Consider the following 17,040-nt stretch of genomic DNA (forward strand, 5'->3'; position numbering starts at 1 on the left):
TTGCCATGCGTCAGGTACACTTAAAGGGACACCATAGTGAGAGGAATATGAAGGCTGCCAAATGTATTTCCCTTTAAACAATGCCAATTGTTTTGTAATCCGGTTGATCCATTTGGCAGTAGTAGTGTAGGATTCAGACACCTGAAACAAGCATGTGGCTAATATGGCCAGGCTTTATTCAGAGCACATGACGTTCATGCTTGTCCTGGATAAGTGGCTGAAAGTATTAGAGACACAGGATCAGCAGGAAGTTGGCATAGTTTGAAAGAATAAAAGGCAGTCCTCACATTTGCTCACTAGGAGGTCCCTTTTAGACAGTGGTGCATCTAGGAGTTTTTGACATCAGGTGCTGATTATTTACAGACACCACCACCCTCCCAATATTTTTTTTTTTGAGTGGGGAGGGCCTAGGGCATGCAAAGTGTGTTGCAGCCAAACTGTTGGGGAAAGGAAGAAGTTTTGAGTCAGGATGATACCACTTATTAAAAGAATAAGCGTAAGCAAGCTTTTGGCTGTGCAGCCTTCGCCAGACCTAAAGAGAAACGCCAGTGAAAATAATGTAATAAAAAAGTGCTTCATTATTACAATAATTATAAATAAATGACTTGCCCAGTGTTTGCCCATTGTAAAATCTTTCCTCTCCCTGATTAACATTCTGACATTTCTCAAATGGTGACATTTTTACTGCTGGCAGGTGATGTCAGTGGAAGGAGATGCTGCTTGCTTTTTTTTGGCAGTTGGAAACAGCTGTAAATAGCTGTTATTTCCCACAATGCAACAAGGCTCCCACAGTGTGATGTCAGAACCATGGTCCTGACATCACACCGTGGGAGAGGTTTCACCACAATATCAGCCATGCACAGCCCCCTGATGATCAGTTTGTGAAAAGGAAAAGATCTCTCATGAGAAAGGGGGTAATGGCTACAAACTGCGATGAAGTTCAATTCTTGCTTACTGTTTCTCTTTAACCTCTTGAGGACCATGGTGTTAAACCCCCCAGTGACCAGCCTAATTTAACCTTAATTGGCCACTGCAGGTTTAAGGCCAAGCTGCAGGGCCGTATAATTTTGCACACAAGTGATTTCCCCCCCCCCCCCTTTTTTTCTCCCCACCAACAGAGCTCTCTGTTGGTGAGGTCTGACACCCCCCCCCCCCCCCCCCCCCGTGTTTATTTTAATTTTTTTATAAATATTTGTTTGGGGTTTTTTTTGAATATTTTTTGCTATTTTCTTCTTCTTTTTTCTAAATCCCCTCCCACCCCCCAGCCGGCCAATCACGGTGATTGGCTGTCATAGGCTTCTGCCTATGAGAGCCGATCGCTCTCTTGTCCCCCAGGGGGGCAGCCGTGTCACACTCCCGTAAACTGCTGCCCCAGGACTTTACGCCAATTGGCGTTAGCTGGTCCTGGGCCTGCTGCCGCGGCCACGCATATTGGCGTGACGCAGGCAGCAAGCGGTTAAATCCTGTTTGCTTACAAGCTGTTGGAACAGACAGCTATATACATGTCACATCAAAAGGGGATACATAGTTTTTTTTGCAGGCATAAATATATGTCATTAAAATGCCTTAAATGAAACAGAAAATCTAAATGGGGTCTTGAGAGGTTGTTTGCTGATTATTAGATTAGACCTCTTGTTTACGCAATCCCTCACAGAATTGTGACTGCGACTGTCACAGAGGCGTTGTAAATTCTGAGTTCACAAGTTTAGGTAAAAGCAGAGTGGATGCAATATTTGTCTAGGCTGAGAAAGAGAGAGTTATGGGGAGGGGGCATTAGACTACCAGGAAATAATATAGGAAGGGGAGGGGAACCACTAGACTCCAGGGAACAATATAAAAAAAGAGGGGGGCTATTAAAATGAAAATACTGTTTAGCCACATCCTATAACTCTGACCACTTTTGAGTACACACACCCTGCATAATGAAACAACCATTTACTATTTTTAGAAACCTTTATTTCTCCTTTTTACCTTTATGTGTTTATTATCATTTCAGTCCTAAAAGTACATGATGCAAGAAAACTTACCTTTATCTCAGAATCTAACATCGTTGCCATACATTGTAGCAGCAACACAATTTGGGTTTTATGATGAATTGGGGAAAAAAATTATTTGTAGATAATATTGTATAAATGTACTGTATATGTAATGTTATAATTGTATACATTTTTATCTACTATGGCACTTTTTATTTTAAAACCAAAATGGGTGAAAATTGAGAGACTGCATTTGTTCCTTGTTTTTCTTTATTTTCCCTGCATAGGAAATAATATAGTTCCTGGGGGGTGAAAGCACCCAAAGAAAGTCTCGCTTTTCCCAGAAAAATTAGGTATATACAGTACAGTATCACTAAGGTGTCATAAGTTGTGATCAAGCCATTGCTGAATAAACAGGGACATAACTAAAATGTCTAAACTGCTCTAGTTCATAAGAGAAAACAGGTCTAGGTACAACATGGTTGTTACAGGAGGCCAGGTTTATTCTTCAATAAGTAAACACTCTACCGCTATAATTTGGACTATCAGAGCTGGGCAGCTATAGCTACACATCTGGCTTCTGTGCCTGGGTGAGGAGAGGTGTGGGGAGGTCCGTACACATGTGAAGATGCAACTTCTATGGAGTAGACACTGGTGGCGACTCATAATCCAGTGGCTCTTTCTTTCCACCTACTTACCTGAGAGTTGCACTGACATATGCCATCTGCTTTCCTGAGAGTTGCACACTGACATATGTACAACCCTACCCCTGTTAAACTAGTGCTATCAACCTACAAGGTTTTGTTTGAAAACGCCTTAATTGGTTTACACCTGGTCAAAATGCCAGTGAGTTTATTGTCTGCTGTTAAAGGTGCAGTTTTGGGGTGTTCACTGTAAACCTTTGAGCACTGTTTCTCCAAGACTGATGATAAGTTAGACAGCCAAGATATGGCTGTGATTTCAAAAACAATAAGGATGTTGCACAGTTGGCTTTAGTGTTTCTTCAACACAGTAGTGGAAAAGGCATTGAATAATCTTCCTTGAAGATGGATTTGTAAATAAGGCATACTGAAGTATGTAGTTTTAAATATGTAGACATTTTCCTCAATTACCCAACCTATGTCAAGAGCATCATTGGGACCATGGCTATGGTGACTGATGTTGTGCCTAGGGTGGGCCTGTGAACCAGGCTGCCAGGAGCATTGACCTCCCTTTTTTAACTCCCAAAATCCAATCCTGTTCCTAGTGTGCCCATATTATGTCAGGGCTATGCCACAGAGAACACAGGTGAGTTGTCACTTGCAGGTAAATCAAAGGTGGAAAACACAGTAAAAACGGTAGGGTGACTAAGGGTTCTGAGTAGCTCTACAACTACTAGAGCAGTTCTACACTTACTAGAAATGTCCCTCACTGATGAGTTACTCCTGCTCTGCAGAATTAAGGGGATGCATGGTTTGAGTAGGAGGAGAGGAGGGATGGTAAGGGATGAATGATGTGGGTGGTGTGGTAGAAAGGAGAGAGGGGATGGCTATGTAATTGGGTCCTGGTACAGTAGAAGGAAGGAAATATAGTGTGTGTGTGTGTGTGGGGGGGGGGGGGGGTTGTACAGGGCTGTATACATTGAGCATGGTCAGGGTGTAAAACTTTGGCAAGCTATGATCTAGATCAGTGAATTTTGCAATGACTTTATCCATATATATGATTTGTGTATGTGTTATTCTGTGATGTCTTTACCATGGCGTGGCACAAGGTTCAGATCATTGGCAGATTTGATAACTCATTTGAGCTGGGTTATAGACTTCTTTTTTTGAAGAGCTGAATGAAATTAGACTTTATAACAGAAACAGAACTTCCGACTTTTAAATTGCTTAAATAGCCGAAAACAAAAACCAAACATCTGCACCAAAAATTATAAATAGTAGTAGAAGGAGAAAGGAAAGCGGAAAATGAAAAGAAGAGATGGAAGGAGCCTGATTTACTACGGTATCTCCAAGCATCTCCTGATTTGCTAAGGCATTTGTAAACATCATAATTTGGGATGTCCTCCTGACTAATTCAGAAAACCTTTAAAACACTGCAACCCCTATTGCCTCTGATAGAAATGACCCTAGCCCCACCCCTCCCCCCGGGCATTAGTAAGGCCAATGTTCTATGCCACCTGTCAACACTGAGCACTAGGAAAGCCTCAGGCCCTTACAGCATGTCACCAGCCTGCCTGAAGACTTGGCAGCTGGCGCCCAACCTCCATCAACTCAAGCAGCTATGAGAAGGCAAGGTCCCCACGTGTTTCAAGAATTCAACTATAATTACCTGCTGACACCACCATCATTGGCATTGTAACTAATAATGACGAGCAGGCCTACCACCAGTAGGTTGATAGAAATTTTATTTTCTCATATACTCGATCCTGGATTTACTTAAAAAGACTCTGGATGCCTGATTTACTAAGACATCCCCAGGGATCTCATGTGGGATATCATAATTAGTACAGCAAGCTTTTTTTAATTGCTTGTTATTAATTGTATGTTATTAATTGTAACAGAATACAAAACAAAAAAAGACTATCTGACATTGATAATCATAGGTTCAACATGTTGAATACACAGTTATGTAATTCCCAGGTTCAGGGCTTGTTCACACTAGGGGCGTTTTTGGCCTTTTTTCAAGCGCAGGCATTTTTTAAAATCTCCCACAAAACGCTTGTGCAATGAATTTCTATGAGAAGGTTCATATCAGCGTGGTTCAGACGCTGTGCGTTTAGCAAAGCGGTGCCTGGACCATTTTTGGGGCATTTTTGCTATGATGGAAGGTATAGGAAGAGCGCTAAACGCTCACAAAACTGCTTTATGCTGCGATTGCATTCGCGTTTTTTAGAATAAATACATTGAATTTATTATTTTCCGGGTTAAAGTGTTCAGGGAGTGAATCTCAAAACCGCTCTGGCAAAGCGCTTAAAAAAGTGTTTTTTTTTTAAATACGCAGTGCGTAGGGGAGTCCCGAGAGGGGGGAAAAAAGACAGTGCACACAAAAACGCTAAATGCTTGCATTTGCGTTTTTGTTTTTAGGTGTGAATGAGGTCTAAAGGGCATTACACAGAGACTGAAAATATGTTGTATGCAGAAATTTGACCTGAATGAGCCCATCTTCATGTGAGACAGAGATCCTCACAAAATCCTCCAACACTTCCTCACAATCACTGTCAAGGCTAAGAACATCTTTGCTATTTACATTTGCATTGGATACTCCCTGGGGATTCTCTCACCATTATTTTAAAATATGTCCCAATCGTCCCTCTTTGGGCACTAAATACCTCTGTCCATCTTTCTTCCTCATTTGTCCCTCTTTCAGGACTCATGCACAGATCTGTGTTAGTATATGGATTCTTCTACAGAAAAATGTGTTTAATAGACTCTAAACGTTGTTTCCATAATTTAAATTGATATATCGGTATTTCTTATTTGAAAATATTTAAAGGGAGGAGAACTAATGATGATAGAGAGAACCAGTGTGGTCTGCATTATAAAACTTCATCTTTTACTTTTGAATTCTTTCTGGTATCAGTGACTAGGCGTGTGGTGGGGGCCTGGTTCGGGGGTGTGTCTAAAAGTGTCCCTCCTTCTTATCTCAAAATGTTGGGAGGTATGTTTCACAGTAAATAGTGGAGAGTGACACTTTGAATAGGGATTTGCACCAGGTGATGAATACAACAAAATTGAATCACTTATGATATTTTATATTTATTGACAATTGTCTATGTACTAGTGTGTGGTTAGTGTTTGCTACGGTTTTCTTTAACTTAGTGTCAGGGGCGTAACAATAGGGGATGCAGCCCCTGCACCCGCGGGGGGGCCCGCTCAGGGCTGTTTTGAGGGGGGCAGGAGGGGTCACAGCATAAGGGGAGAGCATTGCACATCAGCGGGGAGGGGGGACAGCCCCCCTCCCTCACCTCAGGCTCTCCTCTCAGCACTCCCCCTGACCCCTTCCAGCATCTATCAGTGGAAGCAGCGGCGGCAGGCAGGACACATACCTCCATGCACCACGGAGGTCTCCGAGCCACTGATGTCCAATGCTCTCCCCTCATGCTGCGACCCTTCCTGCCCCCCCCCCCCCCCCAAAATGGCCCTGAGCAGTCACCCGGGGGGCAGGGGGTGTGGGCATCCAAATTCTTACAGGGGGACCCGGTGACTTCTAGTTACGCCCCTGCTTTGTGTTATTGAAACATTTCAGTGAATATCAGTTACACAATGCGTTCTCGATATCCAAAGAATATTGAATACAATGAGGGTCTACAGGACTTTAAATGGAATACAATATAAGATAGGCAGCACGGTGGTGTAGTGGTTAGCACTCTTGCCTTGCAGCGCTGGGTCTCCAGATCAATCTCCGCCAGGGCACCATCTGTACGAATTTAGTATGATGTCCCCGTGTCAGCGTGGGTTTCCTCTGGGCACTCCTCCCACATTCCAAAAACATACAGATAAGTTAATTGGCTTCCCCCTAATTTGGTCCTAGACTATGATACATACACTACACTAGACATATGCCTATGGTAGGGATTAGATTGTGAGCCCCTCTGAGGGACAGTTAAGTGAAAAGACAATATACACTCTGTTCAGCGCTGTGGAAGATGTTGGCACTATATAAATACTAAATAATAATAATAAAATAGAGTAAATCAATTTATAGGTCTTTATTTTGGTTAATAAAACATATTTCTTCAATTAACAAAACACCAAAAAAAGTTTATAATCAAGAGTTTAAAACATAAACCAACATACGTATGCCATAAATATAAGTATAATTTTATATTATACATCACATAATCAACAGGTATGATAACATTCCCCATAGGGGTTTATTCAATTCATAGCCTCGAGTGTGTAGGAGAAAATACAGTATTATGCTTCCCTAACTTCACTGTGGCAATACAATATACATAAAAAATGAGAAGCAATAGGTCTATAGGGCCAGGCACTTAGCTCGACGTGTTTTGTGAAATTTCACTTCTTCAGTAGAAGTGTCCAGCCCAAAAGCATAATACGGCAGAAGTGGTTAAAAGATACCCTGCACTGACAGCTGGATGAGACTCTGGTAGGGTTTTTTAGCACAGGTACAGTGGGATGCAAAAGTTTGGGCAACCTTGTTAATTTTCATGATTTCCCTGTATAAATCGTTGGTTGTTATGATAAAAAATGTCACTTAACCCTCCTGGCGGTTTGCAAAAAAATCGCCAGGGGGCAGCAAATCTTTTTTTTTTATTTTTTAAAGTCTCGCTACATGATAGCCGCTGCTCAGCGGCATCCCCCCAGCCCCTCCGATCGCCGCCGGCGATCGGAGATCCGGAGATCCCGTTCAAAGAACGGGATCTCCCGGAGGGCTTCCCCCGTCGCCATGGCGACGGGGCGGGATGACGTCATCGACGTCGTGACGTCAAAGGGGATTCCGATCCACCCCATAGAGCTGCCTGGCACTGATTGGCCAGGCAGCGCACGGGGTCCGGGGGGGGGCGGCTGCGGCGCGACGGATAGCGGCGGATCGGCGGGTAGCGGCGGCGATCGGGCACTGCACGCAGCTAGCAAAGTGCTAGCTGCGTGCAGCAAAAAAAAATTATGCAAATCGGCCCAGCGGGGCCTGAGCGGTGCCTTCCGGCGGCTTACCCCGAGCTCAGCTCGGGCTTACCGCCAGGAAGGTTAAATATATCACATAGGAGACATTCACAGTGATATTTAAGACTTGAAATTAAGTTTATTGGATTTACAGAAAGTGTGCAATAATTGTTTAAACAAAATTAGGCAGGTGCATAAATTTGGGTACCAAAAAAAAGAAATGAAACCAATATTTAGTAGATCCTCCATTTGCAGAAATTACAGCCTCTAAGCATTTCCTGTAGGTATCAATGATAGTCTGGTTTCTAGTTGAAGGTATTTTGGACCATTCCTCTTTACAAAACATCTCTAGTTCATTCAGGTTTGATGGCTTCCGAGCATGGACAGTTCTCTTTAACTCACACCACAGATTTTCAATTATATTCAGGTCTGGGGACTGAGATGGCCATTCCAGAAGGTTGTACTTGTTCCCTGCATGAATGCCTTAGTGGATTTTGAGCAGTATTTAGGGTTGTTGTCTTGTTGACAGATCCAGCCCTGGGGCAGCTTCAGCTTTGTCACTGATTCCTGGACATTGGTCTCCAGAATCTGCTGATATGGAGTGGAATCCATGCGTCCCTCAACTTTGACAAGATTCCCAGTCCCTGCACTGGCCACGCAGCCCCACAGCATGATGGAACCACCACCATATTTTACTGTAGGTAGCAGGTGTTTTTCTTGGAATGCTGTGTTGTATTTCCTCCATGCATAACACCCCTTGTTATGCCCAAATAACTCAATTTTAGTTTTATCAGTCCACGGCAGCTTATTCCAAAATGAAGCTGGCTTGTCCAAATGCGCTGTAGTATACCTTTGTTTGTGCTGTGGGAGGAGAAAAGTCTTCCTCTGCACCACTCTCGCATATAGCAACTCCATCTGCAGCAAGATGATGTTGTAGGTCTTTGGTGCTGGTCTGTGGGTTGACTCTGACTGTTCTCACTATTCGTTGCTTCTGTTTATCTGAGATTTTTCTTGGTCTGCCACTTTAAGCCTTAACCTGAACTGAGCCTGTGGTCTTCCATTTCCTCAGCATGTTCCTAACTGTGGAAACAGACAGCTGAAATCTCTGAGACAGCTTTCTGTATCCTTCCCCTAAACCATGATGGTGAACAATCTTTATCTTCAGGTCATTTAAGAGTTGCTTTGAGACCACCATGTTGCTACTCTTCAGAGAAACTTAAAAGAGGAGGGAAACTTGCAATTGACCCCCTTAAATACTCTTTCTCATAATTGGATTCATCTGTGTATGTAGGTCAGGGGTCACTGAGCTTACCAAGCAAATTTGAGTTCCAATAATTGGTTCTAAAGGTTTTGGAATCAATACAATTACAACAGTGCCCACATTTATGCACCAGCCTGATTTTATTAAAACAATTACTGCGCACTTTCTGTAAATCCAATAAACTTTATTTCACTTCTCAAATATCACGGTGTGTGTCTCCTATATGATATATTAAAGTGACATTTTATATCGTAACAACCAACTTCTTATACAGGAAAATCATGAAAATTAACAAGATTGCCTAAACCTTCGCATCCCACTGTAATTAATGGGTATTCTGTGTAGTGTATAAAAGGGTCTCCTTAGGAACAAGGGAAAGTTCAATTGGGAAGGGAGATGATTAAATGAAGGTCATGATCAAATGAAGAGAGACCTATAGATGCTAAAAGCCAGGTGGTAGAATGTATGCTCCAATAATGGAATAGGTAATGTAGACTTGTGCCCTGAGAGTGTCTGTCCTATAAGTCCTGCTTACAGGGTGTACGCCACACAATCTACACCAATGGCAAATTTATTAACCAAACTAATGGCCTATGACTGAGTTGATTTAGTATCCTAGAATGTATCTTCTTTAAAGTCCCATAGACCCTCATTGTATACAAAATTCTGTTGAAACATGGAAACAAGTGATTTATACTCTACTTATTTATTAGGTTACATATACACCCAAATTGTGGGTCAAAGAGTGACATACAAGACAGAATAGATCAGCATAATACAGTAAGGGTAGGGTTTGCTATTCTTAATTGGGGAGAGGTTTATAAAGTAGTGGGGACATGACTACAAGAGGCTATTTTTTTAAATAAATCCAGGACAGAAACGGTTTAGTTGAAAATAAAATTCTTGCTGCAGGTGTCTGCAGGCGACTTCTATTTCACAACTGGCAATTTACTAAACATTCAGCAATTCTTGCTTTGCCAATATAATAGAGGTGAGGGTTGCAGTCTTTTATCATGTGTTGAAAGTAAGTGCAGGGATTTACTCCTGCAGCAAGGCAGGAGTTTCTGGAAAGTATCATAACAACTGTATTCCTAGCAAAAAAAAAAAAGTACCATGTGCTAAGGCTGCAAAAAAAAAAAAAAAAAAAAAAAAAACCCATTTGCGCTTACTGTCACTATTGGAAATTCTTAACTGGCTGCAGTTATCTGGGGAAGGGGGAGACCTGGGGACGTCGCTGCCTATGTAACCCTTGACTACTGCCTACTGCCATGCTCCTGCTTCCTTTCAAGCTAGATCTTCCATCCGGACCAATTAATATTTTGGGCCAAAAATTGATCAAAATTATGCTTTATTGGCCATGTTGGAACATCTATTTCAAGCAAATTTGATCACAGTGATTTAATCTGCAAGGGGAAATCGATTGATTAGTGTGTGGACATCTTGATAAGTATCCCATGACTTATAGTCTTTGAAGGAAGTATGGCTCGGCTACTCGCAAATGACAGAGATTTGAAACTGCATAGTTTTAGTTTTTAACACCTGCTCTGGTGGACACCTGAACGATGCAGTTCTCCAATTGGTTCTATTTATGGCTTCTTCATCTCAGCCTTTAATATAGTTAACCATCTCCTGCAGTCCTCTGGAAAATCCCCATATATGCAAAGATTCCAACATTCCGCAGCTCTTCACAGATGAAATTCATGAAAAGGTCTGTCATTTGATTTCTTTCTGTCTACACAGGTGGTCCTAAACCATCACAATGGTGGACAATTGCTATTATGCACTGCTCAGTTGTTGGTAAGGAAAACAATGTTGCCACTAAGTGTAATCCACAAAAAAAGGTTTTGTGTGTAAAGATCTTGAAGTGTGCATCATGGGAAGAAATTAGTTTCAGGAAATATTGAATCTGATGATATTCCAGTGATCCCTGCTGGCAAAATATGTGTCTATAAAGCATTGTCACTAGTCTTGTTTCACTAAAACTGGAAAGTCTATGTGTGCACCTCCTGCTGGGTTGTATGTAGATTCTGTTTTGTGTGTACCTGCTTATGTTTGGCTGCCACTTGTGCTACTTTCTGCTTGCTGGCAGTTTGGCTCTTTTTTGTTTCTGTCTTGAGCTTCTGTGTGTGCTTCCACAGCCTCTGCATTGAGAGTAATTTCAACTGTGATCAAATCAATTGGTGGGAATGAGATGGCAAGATGTAGTTTCATGCAGCTGCCCCATCTTCTTCTCTAAACAAAAGTTGGTTTCCAGAAAAGAAGTAACTAAAGAACACCATGGTAACATTTTATTGGGAACTGCAGCTCCAGGTACTGTTGAGCATTGAGGCCCTCATCCCCACCATGATGATTTCTCCAATCCCCATGCTCTATTCATTGGTGCTGGATATAATGATTTCCCTTTCTCATGTAGATCTTTTGATTAGCTGAGTAAGTTACACTTTAGATCACGTTTCCAGTAACCTTGGCCACCTGATGATCTCCTTTTAGTATTCTGGCTGTGATGATGCAGATCCTTTGTCGATTGCACTCTGAGTTGCTCCTCTGGAACAATGATGCTGCTTTGGAGTTACAGAGGAACACTAAAAAGCCCATGATCTGGAAATCCAAGGTTAAGAACCTACTTCCCTTTAAAAAAACTTGTCTACCAACACAGGGGTTGTGCCTCCAAATTTAATAAAATCTGGGACCGTTTGCTTAATATATTAATTCCAGCTGATCTGGTTTTGTATAGTTATACCTCTTACTCTATTGTATTGTATGCTTTTTGTGCCTCCTTGCCTCCTCCCTTTGCCTCTGCATTCCAACGTTAAATATCGCAGATAGTTATTTTATTACTATGGTATTTTTTTGGACTCCACTGGATAACCTTGTACTCAATTGTACTAGGTTTACTATGTGAATTCTATGTTCACTTTCTGTATTGCATTCTCTTTGTTTGAACCTATTCTTCTTTATCCTTAACCCATTCGCGTTCCGTCGTTTTCACTTGAGAAATGTTCACCTCCCATTCATTAGCCTATAACTTTATCACTACTTATCACAATGAACTGATCTATATCTTGTTTTTTCCACCACCAATTAGGCTTTCTTTGGGGGGTACATTTTGCTAAGAGACACTTTACTGTAAATGCATTTTAACAGAAAGAATAAGAAAAAAACTGAAAAAATTCATTATTTCTCAGTTTTCAGCCATTATAGTTTTAAAATAATACATGCCTCCATAATTAAAACTCACGTATTGTATTTGCCCATATGTCCCGGTTATTACACCGTTAAAATTATGTCCCTATCACAATTTATGGCGACAATATTTTATTTGGAAATAAAGGTGCATTTTTTCCGTTTTGCATCTATCACTATTTACAAGTTTAAAATAAAAAAAATATAGAAATATTTCATCTTTACATTGATATTTAAAAAGTTTAGACCCTTAGGTAAATATTTACATGTTTTTTTTTTTATTGTAATGTTTTTTGTTTTTTTATATTAAACATTTTATTTGGGTAGTTTTGTGAGGGTGGGATGTAAACAATAGATTTATAATATAAATGTGTGTTTGAGTTTAATTTTTTTAACTTTTAGTTGTAGTTTTACTTTTTGGCCACAAGATGGCCATGAGTTTGTTTACATGACATCACTCTAAGCGTAACATACGCTTAGAGAGACGCATGGGGGGCGCTACAGCCAGAAAAAGCCCAGCTTCCGAGAGAAGCTGTCACTTTTTCAGCGGGGAAGAGGAATCAGTGATCGGGCACCATAGCCCGATTCACTGATTGCCTGGCTAACGAGCCGCGGCCGGGAGCGCACGTGCACGCGCACTATCGGCCGCGGGAGCGCGCATGGTTCCTGGACGTAGTTTCTACGTCCAGGAACTAAAATAGGTTAGTAACAACCTTTTGGTCAATGGATAAAAAAAAAGCCCATGATCTATAGACTGCCCTAGTTGGTTGATTTTAGATAGAGGGGCTACTGAGCATGTTAGGAATGAACTGAGAATCCCCTACTTCTTCTGGGCCTTGTGGTTATGAAAATGCCTTTGCTCTATAAATACCTAGATATAATAATTAAGTATAGTAAAGATCTGCATGGTTTTCTCTACAATCATAAAATGAAACACCTTGCTTTCTGGACATGTGTTAGAGGTGATATACTTTAAAGGCCTACTGTTCTAAAAAAAAAATTTAAAAAAATGTTGCAGTACTTAAAATGCAGTACTCTTATGTCACTGTAGTTGGAGCAGACAAATTAATCTCAACATCCTAAAACTGCAGTGCACTTGGGAAATCGTTTTTTGTGTCAGGTCCTTAGCTTACAGTAAACGGTTTATATGCACAGTATTTTTCAATCATTACTACACATATTAATATTGTTTTAGTATCTAAGTTTTCCAAATTTTTAAAGCAACAGAATACAGCAGAAAAGCTAATCAGTACCCCACACAGGGGGTCGAGATATTTAAGACAAAATAGCTACCGTATTTAAAATGATGAAGAGACTCCTGGAGGGAGGCCACAAAATATAAAAAAGACAAAATAAGTTCAGACACATACCGAGCAACACAATGTTACACCCACATAAAAATAATGACGGTACATGGTGTTATTGTACACCTACATTCAGTGCGTAATAAAAACAGACAGAGTTGGAATGCTGCTAGGGATAAAATCACCTACCCCTTAAGAAACACAATATGATAAAATAAAGTAAAGATAGGCCAAGCCTTGCTTGAGGGCCCAAAGATGCCCATAACAAAGTGCTAAACATAGTGCTAGCATAGCAGCTGGAGTCATAGGCCAAGATTCTTGCTAGATTTTTGTTGCAGAAAGATGATTACAGATAGGAGTGTTTCTCTGAGAGAGTCAAATATAGTCTGTGTGATGACAGGGAAGGTTGATCATTGTCTTTATCATTTTAACAGTTTGATAAGAATTGTAATATTACAGAAGAAAATATATGGTGGTTCAAATGGGGGTACCATACTACCCATTTGCACAGAGCATCTTGAACAATCAGCCTTAAAACATCTGTTTGTTTATCTTTCAATGTCACTGGGATTTTCATCAGTCCTCTACCCAGTTAAGCAAATAAGTAGATGCAGGGAAAATGTAATGAAGCTTTGTTCTCCTTTCCACTACTGGAGAGCGCATAAGAATTGGCAGTCATAGGATTTATTTAGGATGAAACACAATTTATTCCCCTCCCCATATTACATGCAATGTGCATAACGTGGCTTGCTTTGGCCCTCATTTACCCAATTTTGTTGTTGTTGTGTACCTGTAGAATCTTTATATGGTTAATAAATATATTTAGGTGGTGACTTAACAGTAGATAAAGCACAAGCTTGCTATAAAAATGAGTGGGGCTAGTTTTAGTGTTTGAATTCAGTTTATTGAAATTCGGAAACACGATATCACCTGTCACCACACTTTAGAATCCAGAAATGTAGGCAGGAGCGCAAATTAGTGAAACCCCCTGACCCTGTCCACATTTTTGGGTGCTGAAGGGTGTTGATGGGTGGAATCGGGTTTACGAATTTCAGTAACCCATATTTGAACACCATCACCAGTAGATGCCTTGACCGATCATCTTCTGTTGATACCCAAGATCATTTTTAATCATTAAGATAATTAATGAGCGAATGCCATACACTTCTCAGTTTATTTATTTGCAAATTCAGTATGCCTCTTGTTTGCCATTTCAGCAGGATCTTCTACTGGACGCTATGCAGTTTTGCCAAACAGGGCCATCATTGATCCCACCCACCGGATAAATGACAGAGACTACATGGGATGGATGGATTTTGGCCGTCGTAGTGCTGAAGAATATGAATACTCTTCTTAAAATGCCCTTACCTTTAAAAATGCTCCAATTTCTGTACAGATGAAATAAATTAATTTGTTGTCTTTACAAATCAGTGTTTTAAACATATATTTATTATGTACTTGTTGTAAATTTGTTTGTAAAACTAAACAATGAAATATACATATGCAGAATTTTCCAAAAAAACATTCTTTATCTTCTCAATTTTGTTTTCAAGTTTTTTTTTTCCTTTTCAATTTCTTTCCACACTGCCAATATACTATATTAAAAAATTATTTTGTTTAACGTCTCTTGTCAATCCGAGTTGCTGGGTGTTACACAATAAACTGTAGATGGAAAACTGCCCATGTTTTACTAAATAATAAAACAGTCACTATTTGTAATTCAAATGAGCTTCATCTATAGAAGCACTGAGTGGCAGGAGTACTGTCTGTGTAGACCAGTGGTCCTTAAACTAAGGCCCGCGGGCCGAATGTGGCCCCTTGAGGCTTTTTTACCGGCCCCACACACACAAATTGTATTACTTATATATGCGGTCAGCTACATCTTTAAATATTGGTGGGCCACATATAGAATAGCAGTGCTGGCACCACCCATCCCCATGGAAGCCAGAAAGCAGTAATTCGCTGGTTTCCAATCAAACTCCACATCAGGTGACACTGCTGTCCAATTAGACTTTAGGTTGTCACCTGGGTATGCTTCACTGTCTGGCCCGCAAAGACTTCTACTTCATTTTATGTATACTCTGGCCCCCCAGCAGTATGAAGTATGTTGACCCGGCTCTCGACCCAAAACGTTTGGGGACCCCTGGTGTAGACTGTGCTCCCACCAAGGACTGTCACCAATAGAAAAAGTCAGTTAAGGCCACCATCAGGTAGAGCCCTGTAGACTGGGTCATTAGCAGGGTTGAAGGATATTAAGCACACCTGAACAGGCTTAAAAATTGGACTTTTACTTACTTTAGGGCTTCTTCCAGCCCCCTCCAGTGTGTCAGGACCCTTTGCGTCCTCTGGGTCCTTTTCCATTGCTCTACTGCCAGCTCTGAAATATCTGTGAGTAGAGCAACTACTGTGCATGCATGGTCCTGTCTCCAAGAGTGCAATCTGCACATGTGCAGTTCTCAAAAGTATGAACTGCGCATGCACAGAAGGCTCCCAACTATGAGAGCACAATAGTGGATGCACACAAATGAAACCATGCATGTGCAGTAGGCGTGACTAGAGCTCCAGTCACAGGTATTTTGGACCTGACAGTAACGCAGTGGAGGGGACCTAGAAGATGTAGGGGGACCTGACACACTATGGGGGGGGGGGGGGGGGGGCTGAAAGAAGTCCTAGGTTTGTAAAAACACAATTTTTGAACCTGTTTAGGTGTGCTTTAAATGTGTCCAAACAGCTTCACTGCATAGAAACCCTATGTTGCCTATGCTGTTTACACCATTATCACAATAATCAAAATATATATATTTTGGTGTATATCCTGCACCTGCCAAGTGATCACAAAATTATTTTTAGCACCACATGCTGATTTGACTGGCAAGCATTAGAAGTTTAAAGGAGAACTGAAATGAGAATAATATGGAGGCTGCCATATTTATCTCCTTTTAAACAATATCAGTTGCCTGGCAGCCCTGCTGATCTTTTTGGCTGCAGTAGTGTCTGAATCACACCAGAAACAAGCATGCAGCTAATCTTGTCAGATCTGACAATAATGTCAGAAACACCTGATCTGCTGCATGCTTGTTCTGGGTCTATGGCTGGAAGTATTAGAGGCAGAGGATCAGCAGGACAGCCAGGCAATGTGAATTGCTTAAAAGGAAATAAATATGGCAGCCTCCATATGCCTCTCACTTCAGTTGTCCTTTAAGAAAGATTTTGCTTTACTGCTATGTAGTAAAGATATATTAACTGCATAAAAAATAATAGAGTCAAATTATCTGTCACCAAGCCTTGAGACTTGGAAAAGGAAGGTGAAGTTATTTTCTGTTCACAAAAGTTTACCTGACAAAGAAACAAAAAAAAAACTAAAACAGGTTGATTTGTAATATGATGTATATTCTTAATAAACAAACAATGAAAAAGAGGAAGATTTAATTTACTGTTACTGTGGAATACAGTAAATAAACTAAAAAAATATGCAAGCTCGTGAATTTATTGGTCTTCAGTCCGCATCTCCTTCATTAAAACAACCTTAAAATGTGTACATTTGCACTTCATTATCATATAGAGGACATTAAAGCAAACACGCGTGCACATACACACACACACACACACACACACACACACACACACACACACACACACACACACACACACACACACACACGGATGCTAAATTTTTCTACACTATTAATTTATAAATCATTTAGTTAGTG

The 17,040-nt window shown here is 40.8% G+C and overlaps 1 protein-coding gene across 2 annotated transcripts in view; it reads left to right on the forward strand.

Moving 5' to 3' along the window:
• The window catches only part of CCK (cholecystokinin), a 34,291-nt gene extending 18,347 nt beyond the window's left edge, over positions 1-15,944 (forward strand). Inside the window, exon 3 of one of the 2 annotated variants that reach the window (XM_068234494.1) lies at positions 14,548-15,944. In XM_068234494.1, the coding sequence (XP_068090595.1) occupies positions 14,548-14,687 (140 nt within the window). In that variant the 3' untranslated portion in view covers positions 14,688-15,944. The remainder of the gene's footprint in view (positions 1-14,547) is intronic. The other variant, XM_068234495.1, reaches the window with a different exon arrangement.
• Positions 15,945-17,040: the final 1,096 nt, after the last annotated feature.

Source organism: Hyperolius riggenbachi, chromosome 5 (assembly GCF_040937935.1).
Source record: "Hyperolius riggenbachi isolate aHypRig1 chromosome 5, aHypRig1.pri, whole genome shotgun sequence".
Taxonomy (NCBI): Eukaryota; Metazoa; Chordata; class Amphibia; order Anura; family Hyperoliidae; genus Hyperolius; species Hyperolius riggenbachi.